This window comes from Rhinopithecus roxellana, chromosome 2, assembly GCF_007565055.1.
Source record: "Rhinopithecus roxellana isolate Shanxi Qingling chromosome 2, ASM756505v1, whole genome shotgun sequence".
NCBI classification, from domain to species: Eukaryota; Metazoa; Chordata; class Mammalia; order Primates; family Cercopithecidae; genus Rhinopithecus; species Rhinopithecus roxellana.
The window spans coordinates 39992515-40012725 of NC_044550.1; the positions used below are offsets into that span (position 1 = coordinate 39992515).

A 20211-nucleotide genomic window follows, 5' to 3' on the forward strand; every position below is an offset into this window, starting at 1 on the left:
TTTGTATCCACAATGTCTGACACACAATAGAATTCTAATAAATATTTGTTGAATAAATCAATGAGAATCCCAAAGACTATGTTCTAAACACTCTACCAAAAGAACTCTATGAATATCCTCATGTATTATGTATTTAATGTCCATCATCTTCAAATTTAGACCTTGGTATACAAAAATCTTCAAAGTTTAAAGAAACATCAGGAGAGCCAGACCATAAGTTCATGACCAGTCTTCATTTCCTGAGTTACTTCTCCTTTGATATCAATATCAAGCATTTATATCACTAACATAACAGGAATTTTGGCTTGGAATGGAGGGAGAAAACCACCACTGTAATTGTTGCCTTGTACATTCTTCCACCTCTCTGAATAACAGATTTTGTAAGGCATGCAACATGGCCACACCTAAGAGGTAGTGTATGCAATGGTTAACAATATTGTTCCACAAAGCTGGAGGCATCACACTACCCAACTTCAAACTTCAAACCAAATACTGTGGGAGCTAAACATTGAGTACACATGCACATAAAGACAGGAACAATAGACACTGGCGACTACTACAGAGGGGTGGGAGGGAGAGGGGTGTGGGTTGAAAAACTACCTATTGGGTGCTGTGCTTGCTATTTGGGTGATGGGATCTATACTCCAAACCTCAGCTTTATGCAATATACACATGTAACAAACATGTACATGCACCCTCTATATCTAAAATAAAAGTTGAAATTATAGAACATATAATATATATGTAATTCTAGAACTATATATTATGTATTATATAATATAATATATAATATCAGATATGTATAATGTATTATAGTAATATAATATATTATATAGTATTATATATGATATATTGCATTATTATTACATAATATATAATGTATATGTTATATACATACATACATCTATATATATATATAATTCTAGAATAAGAGAACCTAAATTCAAACCCTGGTTCTGCCAATTACCAGTCATATCACATTGAACACATTAGTTTATCTCCCCAAGCCTTAGATTTCCTGTTTGTAAAATGTAAATGAAAATAATACCTACTCATAGAGTTATTAGATTAAATGAAATAATGCATGAAAACTAGCTAGAACAATGTTTGGTACATTGAAAACATTCAATGTCATCTACTAGTAGTAGCAGTAGTTGTAGCAGTAAAGTTTCATGCCCCAAATTCTCAGTTTTCTTTCCGGTCGTGGCAAGGGCATCTTATAGCACTGTGCCTATGCAGTTGCTATTCAGACTTCCAACTTTCATGGAGTAGGGAATGGTGCAGCCATATGAGCAAAAGATGCTGATGAAATGAATGAATCATGATTGCTTAATTTTGTGATTAGGTTGATTTATGACATCAGTCTGAAAAATAACTTTACAAAATTTTGTGTTTATTGCTTGCTGCAATATACGATTTCAGGAGACAGTTGCAGAAAAATCCTTTTACTCTGTTCTCAGGAAATGAGATTCATCACCACACACATAGGAAGCCTGTAAATTGGTTATCCCTGGAAAGAAAAAATAGTATTTCATGCATCAAAAAAATATGAAATGTTAAAACATGGGTGATAGAAAGTCAAATGTTTGAAAAAACTATTAATGGCAACTGTGTTTTGCCCCTTGTAGATCCCAACCTACCTTCTGTTGAGGTCCAGGCCTCTCTTCACTGACACTGTATATAATTCCTATATCTATGCAACATTTTGTTGCTAAAGTTTGTGTTTCAAGTCTTACATAAGCCACAAAAGAGCAAGCATCTTTATATATCTTTTGGAAATCACAAACATCAGTTTTTGTTTATGTAAATGCTGTAGCAATACCCTTAGTTTGTATATCAATCATATCTCAGTAAAGCAATATTCTTAAAAGATTATCGGAAAGGGTCACTGAAGCCTGTCTGCCCACCTCAGTCCCCAGGGAGTTACCCCTCTTCTTTCTGTCAACATTCAGAGGTTCCATCATCTCTCCTTTGTGGTCAAGACAGCTGAATACCTTAGTAGGAAGGCAGAGGACTTAAGCGCCTCTTGGCTATCTAGAAAACTAGTTGAACAGCAAGGGAAGGACTAGCACAAATGCAGCATTGCCACACTGTAAGGAGTGGCTGATACCCAGAAAAACACAGAAACAATATCGGAGTCTGTTAGCTACATGTCTATTTCTGGTTCATGTAGGGTGAACCAGAAATAGGCAATGAAGCGTGAGGGAGAAAAGGTAGGGAGACCAAATAAACCACAAATACATTTGACATTTGATTGAGGCAGAGGGTATTACCTTTGGTGCTTTTTACTTTACATATCTCCAGCAGCTGACTTCAGTTGCCAATTTTTGGACTCTGAGGTGAGGGATGGAAATAAAAACACATAGGAAGAAAAATTTAAGACACTAATTTAAATTTAGATAAGCATGTTTCCCTGAATTTTGAAGAAAATTAAATCATTCCCACATTGTATAGGGAAACAGTAAACATTCTTTCTTCTAGTGAAGAAATAGACACCAAACGGCTCTTTACAACTGCCAGTAAATTCATCCTTTCCTTTACATGGCACTAATGTACACACTCACTCAGATAAATGCTAGATATTGATTAACACCCTCTACTTAAAATTAAGTATATTTTTTAAACTAATAATATGTACCCCCCAAAAAATTTCCACAAACTGTCACTCAGAAAAGTAGATGGCTCACAACCAGAATGAATGATGCGTGTGAGTGTGTGTGCCTGTGAATTTACATGAATTGTGAGTTTGGAGTGGAGTGAGTGTTCCTAGAAAAGAAATAGTGAGAAATAAAGTTGGAAAACACTGAACAGGTATTTCCATGGAGCCATCCATTGGGGCTAACATTCACAGGTTGCTGAGGTTCACACCAGAGCAAATGGCTACAGACTACCTTCACTGGAGTGAGGGCAAGCAAGGGACATTTCTCCCTTTTCTCCCTGACTACCCTTACCCTCCACTCCCTCATTATTCTCAACTGCAGGATGTTAGTACAAGGCCTGGGAAAGTGAGAGAGCCATTCCTGAAAGATTTCACTTTCTAATGCCGTTCCTGCTCCACTCCATTTGGAGTTGCTTATGATTTCCTTTGCAAGTCGCTTTGATTCTGTCTTATTAAGTGGTTCAAAACCAAAAAATAAGAACCAAAGGTGTAATTCAGGAATAATTATTACTATCTTCATTTACAGATAGTTAACTGCCACTCAGTTTAAGTTGCATGACTTACAAGACTACCGGGGTTACAACCCAGGTCTTCCTGATAGCTTTTTCTGTGCTAAGGAGACACTGCTCAAAGTGTATTTCAGAGATGTCTCCATATTAGTTGTGTAGCAATTGTGCTCTCAAATGTAGTCCTGGTAGACACTGCAGAGAGGAAGCAGAGTCCTACAGGGTTCTGTTTGGTTTTATTTGACCAGGAATACCAGTTACATTTCAGTAGAAAAGAAATGAAACTACCTCTTCATTAAAGCAGACTTCAGGACTCTCTGCTTTGCAGCACTTCTCCACTGCATTTGTCAAATTTGTAAGCAAAGACTGCAGCTCCTCATCTGTGAGTTCATGCTTCAGCTTCACTACGTTGACAAGAAACCTGTAGCCAAAAGATGTCAAATAGAATTAATTAACGATTTCTTTCTGAAGCGTCTCTACTCCAAAATGCTTGTTTCGGAATCACGTCTTGAGAGGGTAAAGAGTTGAAATATCCCACTTTGAATGGGCCTTCTGAAACTTTCCTATTAAATTTAGAGAATGGTTTCCACAGTAACATTCTTTGAAGGGTTTTGTCACACACAAAATTATACAAAAAGTATTAACAAGGAGGAAGAGAGGGACGAAGAGAAGTTGGTTAAGGGGTACAAAAATACAGTTAGAAGTAATAAGTTCTAGTGTTCAATACTACAGTAGGAAAATTATAGTTAACAGTAATTTATTGTATATTTCAAAGTAGCCAGAAGAGAAGAATTATAATGTTCCAAAAACAAAGAAAAGATAAATGTTTTAGATTACGGATATTCCAATTACCCGGACTTTATCATTACACGTTTATGCAGTTATCAAAATATCACATGTACCCCCAAAATATGTATAACTATTATATGTCAGTTAAAAAATGATGTCAAAGGAGCAATTTAAAAAAATGAGCTATCACAACTAAGTGACAGCAGCCATAGACAATAGTAATTTCCTTAATTTCTAGTAACTTCTAGAATTCCAGTATTTCACTAACTTATAGAATTCCAAACTTCAGGTGGCAACCCATTGATGTCTTAAAAGTACATTTTAGAGTAAATTTTTAGAGTAATTATTTTAAGTAATAAAATTTTCATGCACCAAAGTAAAGAGGATAATGTAATAAGTCACATGTGCCCATCCTTAGATCTAAGAATTAACAAAAGTTTGCATTTTCTCACTTTCATTTTTAAATGAAAACAGGATCGTTAAAAAGAATAAAATAGACCAGACTAGAATAGAATGGGCTGGAAAATACAAGAGTGAATTACACTGTGAATGTATGAATATTGCACATAATAATGGTAAGTATCATTCTATCTAAAAATGAAAACATATATTAGGCCTTTATTATGCCAAGTATTATGGTATACATGACTACATCTGATCTTTCTAGAAAATTCATGTCCAAAACAACCTCCAGTTCCTCATATTTGGTAGCTGTATATTGTGTAGTCTCCACTACACATTAGGCAGACTCTGTCTGAATCCAGAAAACTAAGTTTAATTTCTTGGCATTTTAAAGCATTTGTTGAGAAAACGAAAGTAAACTTCCTGTCCCTTTGGGCCTCTCCTTTGTAAACATTAAGTGATATTCTCTGGACATTCTCTCAAAGAAATGAAATTCATTATCAGTCAGCCTATGAGCCTTTTGGCTGGCTGCTGTAACCTTTTAAAAGGTGATGTTAGACTTGGACACTCCAAGTCTCTTTCAAATGAAAAGACAAGCTAGATATGAACAAAGGCAAAAAAAAAAAAAAAAAAAAGCGCTGGTATTTTTCCAAATAGAAGAGACTGGACAATTTGGTGGAAGAAACAGGATTGTGATATGAAAAACACATATCCACTACATAAACCTTCTCACTACTACATGGTGTGTCTGCAAACTGAAGAAAAACAGGAATGGAAGGGATTGTACCTGTCTGTCTTCCTCTGAAGCTCCTCATTCTGAGATTGACACATGTCTGCATGAAAGGTAAATAAATCTTGAGAGAAAGGTGGAGGCACATATGTTTTATCAGCTTTCAAACTCTCAAAGCAGGGCCTTCTGAAGGCAAAGTTTGTTTTACAACAATGGTCCACAGCAGGGTTGATAGTTCGATTTTCATTTACTCCACATAACTCTCCAAGAACTAAATCTACCTGTACCAACAAGAGTTGCAACTCAGATATGATCTTAAAACTTGGATGAAATTTCTAAAAGTATGGTTAGATGAATAGTTAGATCGTTCTAAGATCACTGTTAACCTCACTCATAAAACACACGCACTTATGACATATCACTATGTACAAATAAAAGTAGAAAATGGGATCCTAAATGGCATTATGACCAAAATCCAAGCCATAACAATTTAGATGCCTACAAATTAATTTCTTGGTAACATATAAACAAACTTTCAATTGCAAACAGACAGCTGCAAACAGTCAACTGAAAGGGGCAATCAAACACTGTAATCCTTGGGTTTCTTCCCCTCCCAGAATCTCCCTCAAGGTACTCTCCACCCCAACCCTAAAGAGATGTATTCAATGCCCGGTTGCTGGATGAAGCAATTGGGCCAAGAGGAAGAATCTGTAACCTTACTTAAAATTATAAATTTTCCTGTATCTTTTTGAAACAATATTATGATTCCTAAATCATTTGTCCTAACAAATCCCTTCTAATATAATGAAGAAAAAAGAAAGAGAATTTGAAGTACTCTCCAAAAATATTTAAGGCATTCTCTTTTACTTCTTAGGGTTTTCACAAAGTGAGCCAAAAGGAAAACTTGACAATTTATGCTTAACAATATTAAAAAAATGAAGAAAGGAATATAGATAATCACGGTAAATCAGTGAGTGCAAATATTCTTTTTTTTTTTTTTTTAAAGAATAGTCTGGTACACAGGCCATGCTCACCAAATTATCAACACAGGCAAACTCTTCACTCAGTGTGCAGCAAGTAGTGAAAGCTGTCACCATTTTCTCGCCAAGAGAGACCAGTTCTTCAGAGGAGAGCTGGGGAGCTATCTTCGTGAGTCTGATAAGGTACCTGAAAGAACATTTGTCTATTTGGTTCTGAATGAAAGCAGATACCCATTTTGCCTTGAATTATTGCTGAAGCCCAGACCTTTCAAGGCTAGGGACAACCAATATAGGTGCAACATGAACCTCAGCTCTCTTGTAAAATAGAGAAATATGTCTTCACTTCCTGTTTTCCTACACCCTGCTTCCTATGTCTATTTTAGCTTCTTTTCTAATTTCATGGATGTCTCAGAAACTCTTAGATTTACCTCCCTGTGTTATCTTTGAGTACAGGAGCTCCTTGACAGCAAATACATTGGCTAGTATCTAAAATCCTGCTTAAAATCATTTGCATCATTATAAAATATTTTAAAGAGAAAATTTAATCAATATATGTTGTAAAAGGATAATCTGAGATGAAGGAAACTAAGATTTTTAATGAACTAAATTTGAATTGTCAGCTAACACCAAATTGTAGAAATAGTAAAGTCAGATTTTTTTAACTGTGTCTTATTTTGATTTAAAGATGTTTAGTTTCAATAAATAATACATTAGCATGAGGCCAGGTGCACAGGCTCACACCTGTAATCTCAGCAATTCCCAAGGGTTGGATTGCTTGAGCTCAGAAGTTCAAGACCAGCCTGTGAAACATGGCAAAACCCCGTCTCTACCAAAAAATACAAACATCAGCCAGGCACGGTGGCTCGCGTCTGTAGCCCTAGCTATTTGGGAGGCTGACATGGGAAGATCACTTGAGTTGTGAGGCAGAGATTGCAGTGAGCTAGATCACACCACTGCACTCCAGCCTGGGTGACAGAGAGACCCTGTCACAAAAATATATAGCAGTAATAATAATAACAACAATAATAATGATAATAAAATACATTGGCATAATAATTGAAAAAAACCCAAACTATATGTTATTCACACATGCTTACAAGAGCACTAAAAAACTAAATATTAAAGTGTTAAGCACATCCAGAGTAACTTCTATAAACTCAGTTAAGATAGCCTTAAGGCAAGGCAAGGCAAACCATCTCTTCCCCAAAGAAACTGTAACGACCTGAAATATGCAATGTTCCACTTTCAAATGGGTGAGAATCCAGGGATTCTCGATTGGCAGTGAGAAAGTCAATGTCAAACAGAAACAAAGCATTAGAGAATCAATGTCTCCAGAATCCTGTATTTCTTTTATTTTTAGCTTCAGTGAAGCTAAAAATAAAAAGGATCAGTAAAAGATTAATGTGACAGTTCAACAGGCATTCTTGACTTCAAAAAAAAAAATTCTTCCAAGAGTTTATGAACTGACCATAATTGAAAAACTTGAGAGGTAACTTTTTTACACTTTGAGGGATTATGTATTTAATTCTAGTGGCAAGCGTTAGTCCACTTGTGAAACAACCTACTGGTATGTCAAACCATCCTTCCCCAAATTCTGGAAATGTTTACATTCTTGTTGTATCATCTTAAGGCTTTTCTCAGTTGTCTCATTGAATTTGTCTTCCTGAAAATAAGAATAATCACGGTTACAAATATTTTATCTAAAATTTAACCATAAGCTTTACATCAATGTGTAGAATAGCATTTCTTATTTCTACGGTATTTTCAAACTCTCATTATTACACTAAATTCAGGACACTTTTTACATGTGTGTGCAAGAACTTAACTTTTTTAGTTACATATATAAAAATAAATTTCTTGCTAAATTTAAAATTCCAAATTTTTTATTATCATCTTGTACATATTTCAGAGTCTTCCAAATAACAAAATAGAATTTAAATTGTATGTTGACATAATGACATTCAATTCTCACTTTGAAGTGGCCAAAGCAGTTATTATCTCCATTTTTAAATAAAGGCAACTGGCCTTGTGAAATTAAGTTACTTACCCAGAATGCCCTAGCTAGTAAGTGTTGTTACAGAACATTTTAAATCATGTTACTCTTTATGATTTTTTCATTGTTCAGATTTAGAACTTAAAACCTCCAACAGTTTTCTTCAGATATTTGATGGACTATCTCTCACGTGGCATAAAATTGGACATCTTCTGAGTGGCCACCAGAGAGAGAACTAAACACCAGTGGATGGTTATTGTGGAGCAAATTGTATCTCCATGAAAAGAAAGAATTTTCTAGTGCTATGATTGATTTAAGGATCAGAAATAGACTACCTGATCAGGGACTACAGAGCAGGGACCCAAGTCTTATTCCATTGCTCAAATTTGAATGGGTATAAACTGGTGTTTGTGGCAAGCGAAAAAAAAGTTTTGATAAAGCAAAAGTAGCACATATCAAAGGAATGATAAATAAATCAAAAATGTCAGATTATTAATTTCTATAATAAATAAGAAATACATATGAATTTTTATGGAAAACACTCATTTCAACAGGAAAATGGGTAGTAAACATGAACAGATTTTTCATAGAAAATGTGTTTTCATAGAAAATTTAACATCATTGAAAAATCAAATAAAGGTTTTTTAAAAACACAGCCACTGTTATTTACATATAAATCTAGCAAAGTTAATTTCCAAGTGCAATGTTGGTAAAAGTGACATTGAAACTTTCTAGACAGTAACTCAACAATTTGTGTCAAATGTTTTTTAAAAGTTCATATATATTTGATCCAATAATTTTCCTTCTGATAATCTATCCTAAGAAAAATGTCATAAATATTAATAAAGATAAGTGGAAGGACATGTTCATTTCAGGGTCATTTACAAAATGAAAAACACCCTAAGTAAACATCCAAAATGTCAAACACACAGTAGGAAATCAGTTACATCAATTACATAATTATGGTGGGATACCATCATTTAAAGTCTGTTTAATGACATAAAAAGTTTTCTATACTAGACACAGGAAGAGTCAAGGACTAGCTTCCCTAGAGGGAACATAGCCCTTCTGACACTTGATGTTAGCCCCATGAGACTCATTTCAGGCTTCTGGCCTCTTGTGAGAAAATATATTTTGTTGGTTTAAGCCTCTCACTTTGTGGCAATAGCAGGAAACCAAGGAAGCCCAATTTATAACAACAACAACAACAACAAAAAGTTTCCTATGATACCAAATAAAAAAAACTGATCCAAACATTTTCTAGAAATTATGCCAATTTTTAAAAAATACACGTATATATACATATATGTACTGAAGAGTTGAATAAAAATGTTAATTATAGCTATTTCCTGGTGGGAGAATCAGAAAAGGGTTTTTATTGTAACCTTTGGTGCTTTCCTAATAATCAACAACAATCAATCATTACTTTTGAAATCATAAAGAATCCAATATGGCTTAATAAAATACAGTATACTTTCCTAGTCATCTACAGCAGTCATTACTTTTGAAATCATGTAATATCCAATATGGCTTAATAAAATACAGAATACATAAATAAAAATGTAAATTTAAAATGTTTAATGGGAAGAATTTTTTGAATTAACACATTGGATTAGTAGTCCAAAACATTATGCATCAGCCAAATAGATGACATTGGCCTTCCCAATGATCTTCTTAGGCTGAGTCTACAGTAGACTCAGATTAACCACTTACATTTTCTACCCCCTGAACTGGAGCAAAATTCTGATATCAATTTTTAAGTGTTTTATAGTTGTTCTGTTTTGATTTTCTGAACCTACAACGATGGAACCTACCGCATAACGGTAACAACCTGGAGGGTTTTCTGTGTTGCAGCAATTTCTCAGAAGATCTTTGTATATTTGAACAATTCTTAAAAGTCCTGGTATAGACAGGTCTGGATGTCTCCTTGAGTATTCAAAAGTAAACCTGCAATGTGTAAAATTTTGTATATTAGAAATTAGAGAAAGAGCAAAAAACCCAATTCCACTATTTTGTAATCCAGTCAGATCTAATACTGCCTCTACTTTCAAAAGCTAATTTTCTCCTCTGGCTTGGTCACAGAGTAATTTAGCAGGACATTGTTGCTACAGAAGATCATTTTACAAAAGTTCTCTTCCATGGTACATTTTAGGTTAACAATGTTTTTTGAGAAGAGAGAATTAGTAGAGTTATTTGGAACTAATTATTGGAATGATTTAATCCATAAAAAATCGGAAAGAATATATCGTGAATATACTTTAAAAAATACATATTGCATAGAATTATGTTTGAAAATGCATTCGGATTTCTAACTTGGGATGCTGGGAATATGGCTTCCTTCCCACCCACAATGTGGTCTTCGTGACAGACAGGGAGCAAGCTTTGCCCATTACTCCATCCTGTTGCTTGTCAAATATGGGAGTGTTTACCCCTTCAGCTCCAAATCACCGGCAGTGGCTTCCAAATCCTCTGTCAAAGACTTCAAGAGCATAGGTGGGTGTGATTTGGGAAGAAAGAGAGGAACAAGGCTAACAGTTATTAAGCCCTTAGTAGGTGCTAGGCACTGGATCAAACTTTGGGCATAACAGATATAGATGTGCTTCCTGAACTTTATAAACACTTTCTCATTTCACTTCACTTCGTCCTCAAGATGCGAACTATTTTACAGCTGAAGAAACTAAATCACAGACTGGTTAAGCACCTTCCTATTAATGGCAGATATAAAATTTGACCCTAAGTCCGATTACTCCATTCTTTTTTTTAAGCAAGCTAACTTTTCTCAAAACAGAGATGTCATTTCTAAGTACCTCAGCTGGGCTATTTATAGTCTTCATAAAAAAGAATCTCATCTATTCATTCACAGTAAGTTAAGATCTTTCATGTTTTGTAAGAGCAATAGCTCACTAGTTTTTCATGACCAGGTAAGTCTTTTCATCCCCTCCCCAACATTTTTTTCAGGATTTGACCTTCTTGATTAATCTTGATTTTTCTGACACCATCTCTCCAGCTTCCCATTTGCTTTTTCAATTCCATTTGTGAGATATATTCCCATATCCCATGGCAGTGGTGCTTAACTTTCAGAGAATCAGGGCTCCTCTTAATTAATATCTGATGTAAATCATGGACTTCTTCTCCGGGGGAAAACACACACACACACACACACACACACACACACACACACACACCTAAAAACATGTCTCAAAATGCTGCGAAGAAAAATCCCTGGAAGCTACTCTAGACTGGAGAAGCCACTGAGGACCTGCCTGAAATGTTCACATCCAGAAAGATTCTACCTTAAAACAGTGAGGACTCTGACTTGGCATGCTCACTGTTACTCTATCATTTCTTCCCATGTTTCAAACACTTTTTATGTGTAATAGTGATTATTATAAAAATGGCTTTTATCTATCAAACACATATATCAGATACAATCTATCATTTTGTTTAATTGAATTTGATTTAATATCCACAACCGTGAGAAGCCATAGAGGATAGTAGTTATAAGACCAGGAATTTGGAGCCACACTGCTTGCATTTGAATCCTGGCTACACCACAATCCTGGCTGCACCACATGTGTGACTTTGGGTAAGTTACATAACCTCTCTGTGCCTGCTTTATTACCTGAAAAATAAAGATTATAAAAGTATCCTAACCTCAGAGGGTTGTTTTGAAAATTTGGTTGGTTAGCAGATGAGAAGCACTTAAAATTTAGTAACTATTCAGTAAGCATTAGCTGTTGTTATGTCCGAGATTTCAAGCCAGATTCCCTTCCAGAGCTACAGGTTCACATACAAAATTATCTCTTGATAGTCCCAATTAGTTATTCTACTGGCACCTCAAAGTCAATGTGCTCATTCTTAAACATATTATGTTTCTCACAAAACCTGCTGCTTTTTCACATTGAATGGGAAAACTACCTACCCAGTTATCCAAGTCCCAAACTGGGATTTTCTCCAGATGAAGTGTCTAAAAACTGAAAGTGATTTTTTCCTTCCTTATTCTTTCATGAAAACCGTTCAGTGGCATCCCATTTCTTAGCATGCCTGCATGATCTGGCCCCACCTTCCTCTCACTGTGCAGGTCTCTCACTGCAGATGCCCTACTCACAGCAATATACACCAAACCTTATATACTTTAATTCATGCTGTACCTTCTCTATTTAGATTACCAAAATTTCTTCAAGTACTACTTCCCTATCAAGCCATTCCAGGGTCCCCATATACAATTGACCATTTCTTTTTCTGTTCCCCTGCATTACCTAGAACAGGATGCTATCAGAAATAAAAGAACATTTTCACACTTATTTATTTATGTCTGTCTCTTCTCACTTTATACTCTCTATAGATGAAGGCTTCCTGGGGATAAAAAAACAAACAAACAAAAAAAAAAAAAAAAACAGTGAAGTCCTTGGATTATATTACATTACTAATAAACTTTAAATTAATATATATATATATATTTTAGACAGTCTCACTCTGTCACCCAGGCTGGAGTGCAGAGTGCAGTGGCGTGATCTCGGCTCACAGCAACCTCTGCCTCCCAGGTTCAAGCAATTCTCTGCCTCAGCCTCCCGAGTAGCTGGGATTACAGATGAATTAGCATTCTTATATGAATTCTATATATGACCAAAAAAAAAGCTCAGAAAGATTAACTTCTCCCAGCGACTCAACCAGAACTGAAATATAGTCCCTGTGGCTCCAAGTTCACTAGTCTTCCCCTTAAGCATTGTAGGTGGCATAGTATAGCAGTTAAGCCTGCAACTTGTTAGGCCAGGCTTCCTGGAGTCAAATTCTTACTCTGTCACTTTTTGGTTGTGCATCTGAACAATTCACTTCATTGTATCTCTTGCATCTCAGCTTGCTCATTTGAAAAACTGGGAGAAATTGTACTTATTTTGCATGATTGCTGTAAGAATTAAAATAGTTAATCTGTATGAGGTATATAGTGCCATGCCTGGCACATATTAACTGCTCAACAAACACTAGCCATTATTTTAATAATACAGTTGTTTTTTCTTAAAATTATCTGAAAACTATAGTCTATACACATGATTTTTTAAAAATTATATGATACCTAGTGAAATAAATGGTACCATGTCCTTCCACCTAAATTAGCAGCATAAGTCAAATCTTACAAGTTTCTTTCTGTTTTCCTTATAAATTCAATAAAGAGTTATATTACTTCGCAAAGAAGGTGTCTGGGTCAGCATCTCGTTCTTGACACACATTTTCACTGTCAGTAAATTTTGCTTCTCTTAGAGATAAATCCTTTGGTCTATCATCTTTATTTGAGTTAATTATGCACTGGCCACGCTCTGGTATTTTCTTTTCACAGCACTCTTTGATTTTGCTGGAGATAGAATCTTGTTTTGAACAAATATGGTTCATAACCTTGCTCTGTACCAAATAAGAATGAGAGATTATTTTACTTTCAAAATTTCTTCAAGGCTGGGTTTTCTTCCATTATGGAATGATGGCATGCAAAACCAGTCATGATCGCAGCATCTGGAATCACTTCATCAGTTAATTTGATAGATAATATTTATTTAAATTAAATTTGGGGTTTACTTAATGCACATGAAGGTTTACATTAAAACTTCTCAGGATTTAAGATGATATAATTATTTAAAAATAGGCTCTACTATAGGTTCACATCCGTTATTAAGCATTAGTCTTTCAAATAACCTTCCTACACTGATATATTGACATCTTATATTCTAAATGTTGTTTCTTTTCCATAAGAGTCCACCTGTGCTTTCAGTGGAGGCCACCAAAGACATGTTACTATAATACCTATAATCCTGGTCTTCCCTTGTGGCCAAGCACATGGCAAAAACTCAGTAAATATTTGATAAGTGAATGAAAGAATGACATGCAAATGAACTGCAGCAACTACCAGAAGACGATTCATCAAATATAAGAAGCTATTCCACTCATGGTATCATTTTCTAACGGATATCATTTTCTAATGGATATCATTCATTTGAAGCTGTTCAGGTTAGCAAATACGGCTCAAATAGAAAACTTTACTGTGTCCCCATCCCTACCCTTTGCCCCAGTCTAACCTCTACATAAGAGTCTGGAATTAGAGAGGGGGTGGGGTTATCTTATTTACACATTAGTTGAATAATTTTAAAAAGCTGATCTGGGCCCTTCCAGACTCTCAAATGAGACTGCACATTATTTCCACTCTCTGTTGCAGTCCCACTTGAATTATGTTGAGTTACAGCAACACACTAGACGATTTCAGGCCTTTATGACTTTACTCAAGCTGTTTCCACTGACTGGAATCTTCTGGTGAACATGGAGGATAAGGAATAAGATGAAGCTCAGGACTGAGGTAAAAAATAAAATGGGCGTTGGCACCACGTTTTCAACAAATCACACAGAACCAGGAAGCCAATCTTCAAAAAGACATTTACATCTCATGTGATGCCATCATTGTTCTAGGCAGAGTATCTCTTATTCTCTGAGAAGTTACTTCTATTTTCAGTTAACTGTAATTCAGTTCCTCTTATTTCTCCAGAAAGACATTAAAAAGAAGGAAATTTGAGACATAATCCCTTAATCTCAGTCTCAAATTTCACAGAAAACCTATAATTATATCCGAATTCAGTATCTTAGATTTCACATTATAAAACCTACATCACCATGAACAATCAAGCAATACAAAAATAAAACACAAAAGAGATTGCTTTAACTTGGGTACAGTTAGGAACAAAAATAATTATTGGGAACATCTGTTGTCCATTGCTTGAAATAAACATTTCTCAATACCCTAAAATTCAAGTTATTGAATTGACATGCTATCATCACTGTGAGCCTAAAAGTCTAATCTTTCTTTTCTTTCTTTCTTTCTCTCTCTCTTTCTTTCTGTCTTTCTTTCTTTCTTTCTTTCTTTTTCTTTCTTTTCTTTCTTCCTTTCTCTTTCTTTCTTTCCTTCTTTCTTTCTTTCCTTCTTTCCTTCTTTTTTCTTTCTTTCTTTTTCTTTCTTTGTTTCTTTTTTTTTTTTTTTAATAAGGTCTCATTCTATTGCCAAGGGTGTTGGGATTATAGCTCACTGTACTGTATCCTCAGACTCCTGACTCAAGCAAGCCTCCCTCCTTAGCTTCCTGAGTCCTGGGTGGCTGCAATTACAGGTGCAAGCTATCATACTCAGGTTTTTTTTTTAAATAAAATTATATTACTTTTGAATGCATGAACAATTTTTTTTCACTTTAAGTTCCAGGATACATGTACAGATGTTCAGAATGTGCAGGCTTGTTACATAGGTATACGTGTGCCATGGTGGTTTGCTGTACTTATCAACTCGTCACCTAGGTTTGAAGCCCCCCATGCATGAGCTATTTTGATGCTCTCCCTTCACCACCCAACCTCAACCCAACATGCCCCAGTGTGTGTTGTTCCCCTCCCTGTGTCCATGTGTTCTCATTGTTCAACTCCCACTTATGAGTGAGAACAGAATGCATGAACAATTCAAACTATACCAACAATATTCGTACCAATACTTTTCCTTGGAAATTCACTTTTTAAAGGTTTCCAGAGGCTGGGGATTGGGGAAATGTTGGTTAAAGAACACAAAATTTCATTTAGACAGAAGGAATACATTCAAGAGATCTCTTGTACATCATAGTGACTCAATGATGACTTCATACCACTATATTGAGTACTTTAAAATTGCTAAGATTTGGAGTATTCTCACCACAAAAAAAAGTATGTGAGGTAATGCATATCTTAAATAGTTGGATTTAGACATTCTACAATGTGTGTGTATGTATACATTAATATAGATACATATATATCATGATATATATAGTACACACACATATATATATCATGTATACCATGAGAATGTACAATTTTTAATTGTCAGTTAAAGGCAGGAAAGGAAAGGGAAAGTGGAAGGAAAGGAAAGGAGAAAAGGAGGGGACAGGAAAAGGGAAGAAAGAAGGTAGGAAAACGGAACCGAAAGAGAAAGGGAAAAGTTAAATTAATGTATCCGCTTATTTGGAAAGACTATACCTGAATAGCCTAAGGAAGCTCAGGGAAATCAGCTCTTAAAAACATAATGATAACTAGTCATTCCTTGAACTTTACTATTTGTTTCTAACCTCTCTAAAAGAGGATTTATAATGTAAAAGAAAACTTCAATCTGGACTAAATGAACTTTGAAAAATTTGAAATTCCTGAAGTTTTACATCAAGACATTTAGCCATACAATATACAATCTGCTGGGTAATCTTTAAAAATTCCAAATATAAAAAATCCCAAAGGTTTATTTATAAAAAAATTTGTATTTCATTTTATGTTGTCATTCAAAAGTGAAATCATATTCTGATTTCATTGGGGCAAAGTAACCACACATCAGGGCAACTTGAGAATAAAAAAAAAGATAGTTGCCAAAAATCACTATTTTAACTTGGTTTTAGAGAATATTTACCGTATCACGGATGCACTGCACAACATCCCCTTCACAGCATCCATCATAGTTGGAAGAAATATCTTCTATGAGAGAAATAAGCTCCTTAAATTCAATCTTGGGGAATTTTTGACTGAGTACCACAATATATCTGGAAACAGAATTGATAAACCACAAAAATAATTTGAACAGCAAGTAGAACAAGTGGGAGTAATTTGCTAATATGATATGAATAGCTCCAAAAAGTATTGCCATCATTGTTGTTGTTGTTGTTATTTTTATAGACGTCATTATCAAATAGTTGGTGCACAGCCCACATGATCACTTTGAAAATCTTAGAGTGATATTTTAAGAACCCCAAAGTCCTGGATGTGAGCAAAACAACCTGAGAGGTGTGCTATCTTCCATAATTATTATAGCAAGACATGCTGCGTAAGGCCACCACTTCCTATTGTAAGTTCATGGCAGGCATAGATAATTCATGACAGAACTCTTTCCTGCTGATCCACTTGAAATCTCAAAATTTTTCTCAAGACATTGCCTTAGCCCCCATTACTAGTTGATTAGGGTGAGCACTAGAGATAAAATTTATCTTTGTAAGGCTGTCTCCTCATTGTTAAAGTCGAAGACCAAGGGATGAATTATTTCTAAGTACTTGTGGGTTTTAAAACCCTGGTTTGAAACTCCCAGACCAGTTCAGATTCCCAATCAGCCTAAATATGTCTCAGATACAGCCACCATTCTCTTTTGGGTCTCTCCACCTCCCAAAACTTTTCTCATCTCGACCTAATGTCCTGGTCCTGAGCTATCCAAATAGGCTCAGACTCACCCCAAAGGCCCTGGGTACAAATGCAAGCAGAGACAAGATATATAGTATAAAACTCACATAAAGTGTACAACTTTGGTTCCAAATTTCAAAAGTGCCCCACAGACATGTTTTTGATAAGAAGAAAATGCTTTTAAATATTGTATGACAGGTATTGCCTGAAGAAGAAAGAGAAAATTCTTTTGAAACAATAGCAAAATCTCACTATTCCCTTATTTTTTAGTCACATTTCATTCAAACTATTACAAAATTTGTTCAGAGACAGAAAATCTACAGGATTTTTGTTTCAGTAAACACATTATTAAAAGAAATATGCACTTATGGCACATCACAAAGGTAGGACCAGTCTTCCTGATGATTAATTGCACTTGGTAAAAAGGTGCATAGTGCTCCCTTGGTGGGTCAGCATGCTGTGAGCTTGGCCATCTCTATTGAGATTATTCCATGTTATTTGTAGTCAACAGACTACAAATTGTCAAAGATAAAAGATAAAATGTTATCCTTCACCCTCAACATTCACTCACCAAGGCTTCCTTCCAATTTACAAAGAAAACAAAGCCAGAAGAGAGAAACTGGAAATGACTGACTGTCTTTCGGGAGTCTCAGGTAAAAAGAATATTTAGATCAGAACCTGGTGACCAATGGTTTGAAAATCACTGAATATGACAAGAGAACATCATATATGGTAAGCAAGCCTTTTGCTATAATATAAGTCAGGGTCTGGATCTGTGGTATTGAGTGATTTCTTATCCTCTTCATGAAACAAATGCTATACCCACCCTTGTTTGAAAGCAGTTGACTTTGTTTTGTTCTTCACAACATGATTTAGCCACCTCCTCAAAATGAGCAGCAACAATTAGAAGTGTAGGAGCGAAGACAAATGGGTTCCTTCTGGCAACTTCATATAAAAAACTATTAAAAAAATGAAAAAGAGAGAGAAGAGGGGCAAGGGAAGAAACAGGAAAGCAATGAATGTAGACAAGGGAAGTGAAGGGAGGGTAAGATGAGAAGGAAAAGAAAAAACAGAAAGAGACAAGAAGAGCAAGTTGTAAAACAAGGTAGAAGGAAGAAAGGTTTCCAGTTATAGAAAACTTCAATATAAGGCAGCATTATCCAGTTCCCGATAAGAGTCCTTTGAAGTCCTTACTGAAGTTGCTAACTCCAAAGTAGGAATGATGATTGCAATTCTAATCCCAAATGCTGAGCTGTGGCTATTCTCCTTCCATCCACATGCTACCAGCTGGTCAGCAGTTCCCTCTTCCATGTTCAAAGAACAGCTATCTATACACACTCTATCTGAGATTCAGGGGTCCTGTTTACTTTTGTTCAGATAAACTTGTGATTTAGATTTAGATTTCAAGGAGCATACCAACCTTCCAGAAAAAGTCTCTGCTTCTGCAATGACTGCACTATACTAAAAACAAATGTTTTGCTAAACATCCCATAATTGAATGTCTGCCTGAGGTGAAAACTGCAACTTCCCCTTGGGAAGAGTCTATTATTTCCTCCACTGTGCATCCTACCAATTTAACACCAGGCACACACCTCTCCTCTAGGACTTGCCAATTAGAAGATACAATTCATTAATATAAGGGTCTTGTAAGCAGGGTCCATGTCTTGATCATAGTTATATCCTAAACAATGAGCACAGTATCTGACACAGTATGTTTTGAATGAATGAAACAATCAATAAATAAATTAATGAACCCAGCCATATTTATTTGAGATAGGTATTAGATTCATCCTAAGACTAATTCTTCAATTGGATCATTTTTTACTAAGATTAAACTTACTTATTTAGAAGAGATTCTCTGTTACTTTTATAAGACTGGCATTTCTCTTCAGGATCCAGGGTAGGGAAAGGAGGCAGAAATCCCACATCAGCTTTCTTGTTATAGAAGAAACAGAGTCTTCTTTCATCATCAACCTCACTGCAGCAGTGTGAAAAATTATACTTTTGTGGCAACCCCTCCATAGCACATATTTTTTCCTGTAAAACATTATTCTATACAACAGAGAAGAAAAGGACAATTTTTAATCATGGTAAAGTAAAGCTTCTGTACTCGCTAAGAAACCACAATGAATAATTTTCCCACCATTACCAACAGAGCTCCTTCTCTTCTCCTTCAATCCCTTCGTTACTTATGCAAATTTCTGCAGCTGGCTTGAATTTCTTCTCAGAAAATGGGATTTTCTTTTCTACCACATCATCAGGCTGCAAATTTTCCAAACTTTTATGCTCTGTCTAGCTGCTTAGAAATTTCTTCTGCCAGACACCCTAAATTATCTCTCTCAGGTTCAAAGTTCCATAGATCTCTAAGGCAGGGGGTAAAATGCCACCAGTCTCTTTGCTAAAGCATAACAAGAGTCACTTTTGTTTAAGTTCCCAGGAAGCTTCTCATCTGCATCTGAGACTATCTCAGCCTAGACTTCATTTTCTATGTCACTATCAGCATTTTGGTGAAAGTCATTCAACAAGTCTCAGTGAAGTTCCAAACTCTCCCACATTTCCTGTCTTCTTCTGAGCCCTTCAAACTGTTCCAGCTGCTACCTGTTACTGAGTTCCAAAGTCACTTCCACATTTTTGGGTATCTTTATAGCAGCACCCCACTCTCTGCAGTACCAATTTACTGTATTAGTCCATTCTCACATTGCTATGAAGAAATACCGAGACTGGGTAAATAAAGGAAGGAGGTTAAATTGACTCACGACTCCACATGGCTGGGGAGGAATCTTACAATCATGGTGGAAGGCAAAGGAGTAGCAGGTACCTTCTTCACAGGGCAGCAAGACAGGGTGAGCGCAAGCAGGAGAAATGCCAAATGCTTATAAAACCTTCGGATCTCGTGAGAGACTCACTCATTATCATGAGAACAGCGTGGGCGAACCACCCCCATGATCCAATTA

The 20211-nt window shown here is 35.6% G+C and overlaps 1 protein-coding gene across 1 annotated transcript; it reads right to left on the reverse strand.

Moving 5' to 3' along the window:
- Positions 1-1372: 1372 nt before the first annotated feature.
- AFM (afamin) lies at positions 1373-19384 on the reverse strand. Its single transcript, XM_030918945.1, has 12 exons — positions 19098-19384; positions 18084-18216; positions 17365-17462; positions 16500-16629; positions 13242-13456; positions 9874-10006; positions 7632-7729; positions 6121-6253; positions 5144-5367; positions 3454-3586; positions 2274-2334; positions 1373-1510 (listed from the first exon to the last, which is right to left on the reverse strand). Exons 1-11 carry the CDS (start codon positions 19277-19279, stop codon positions 2314-2316), a joined length of 1500 nt encoding a protein of 499 aa, XP_030774805.1. The 5' UTR covers positions 19280-19384; the 3' UTR covers positions 1373-1510; positions 2274-2313.
- Between the last annotated feature and the right edge of the window lie 827 nt (positions 19385-20211).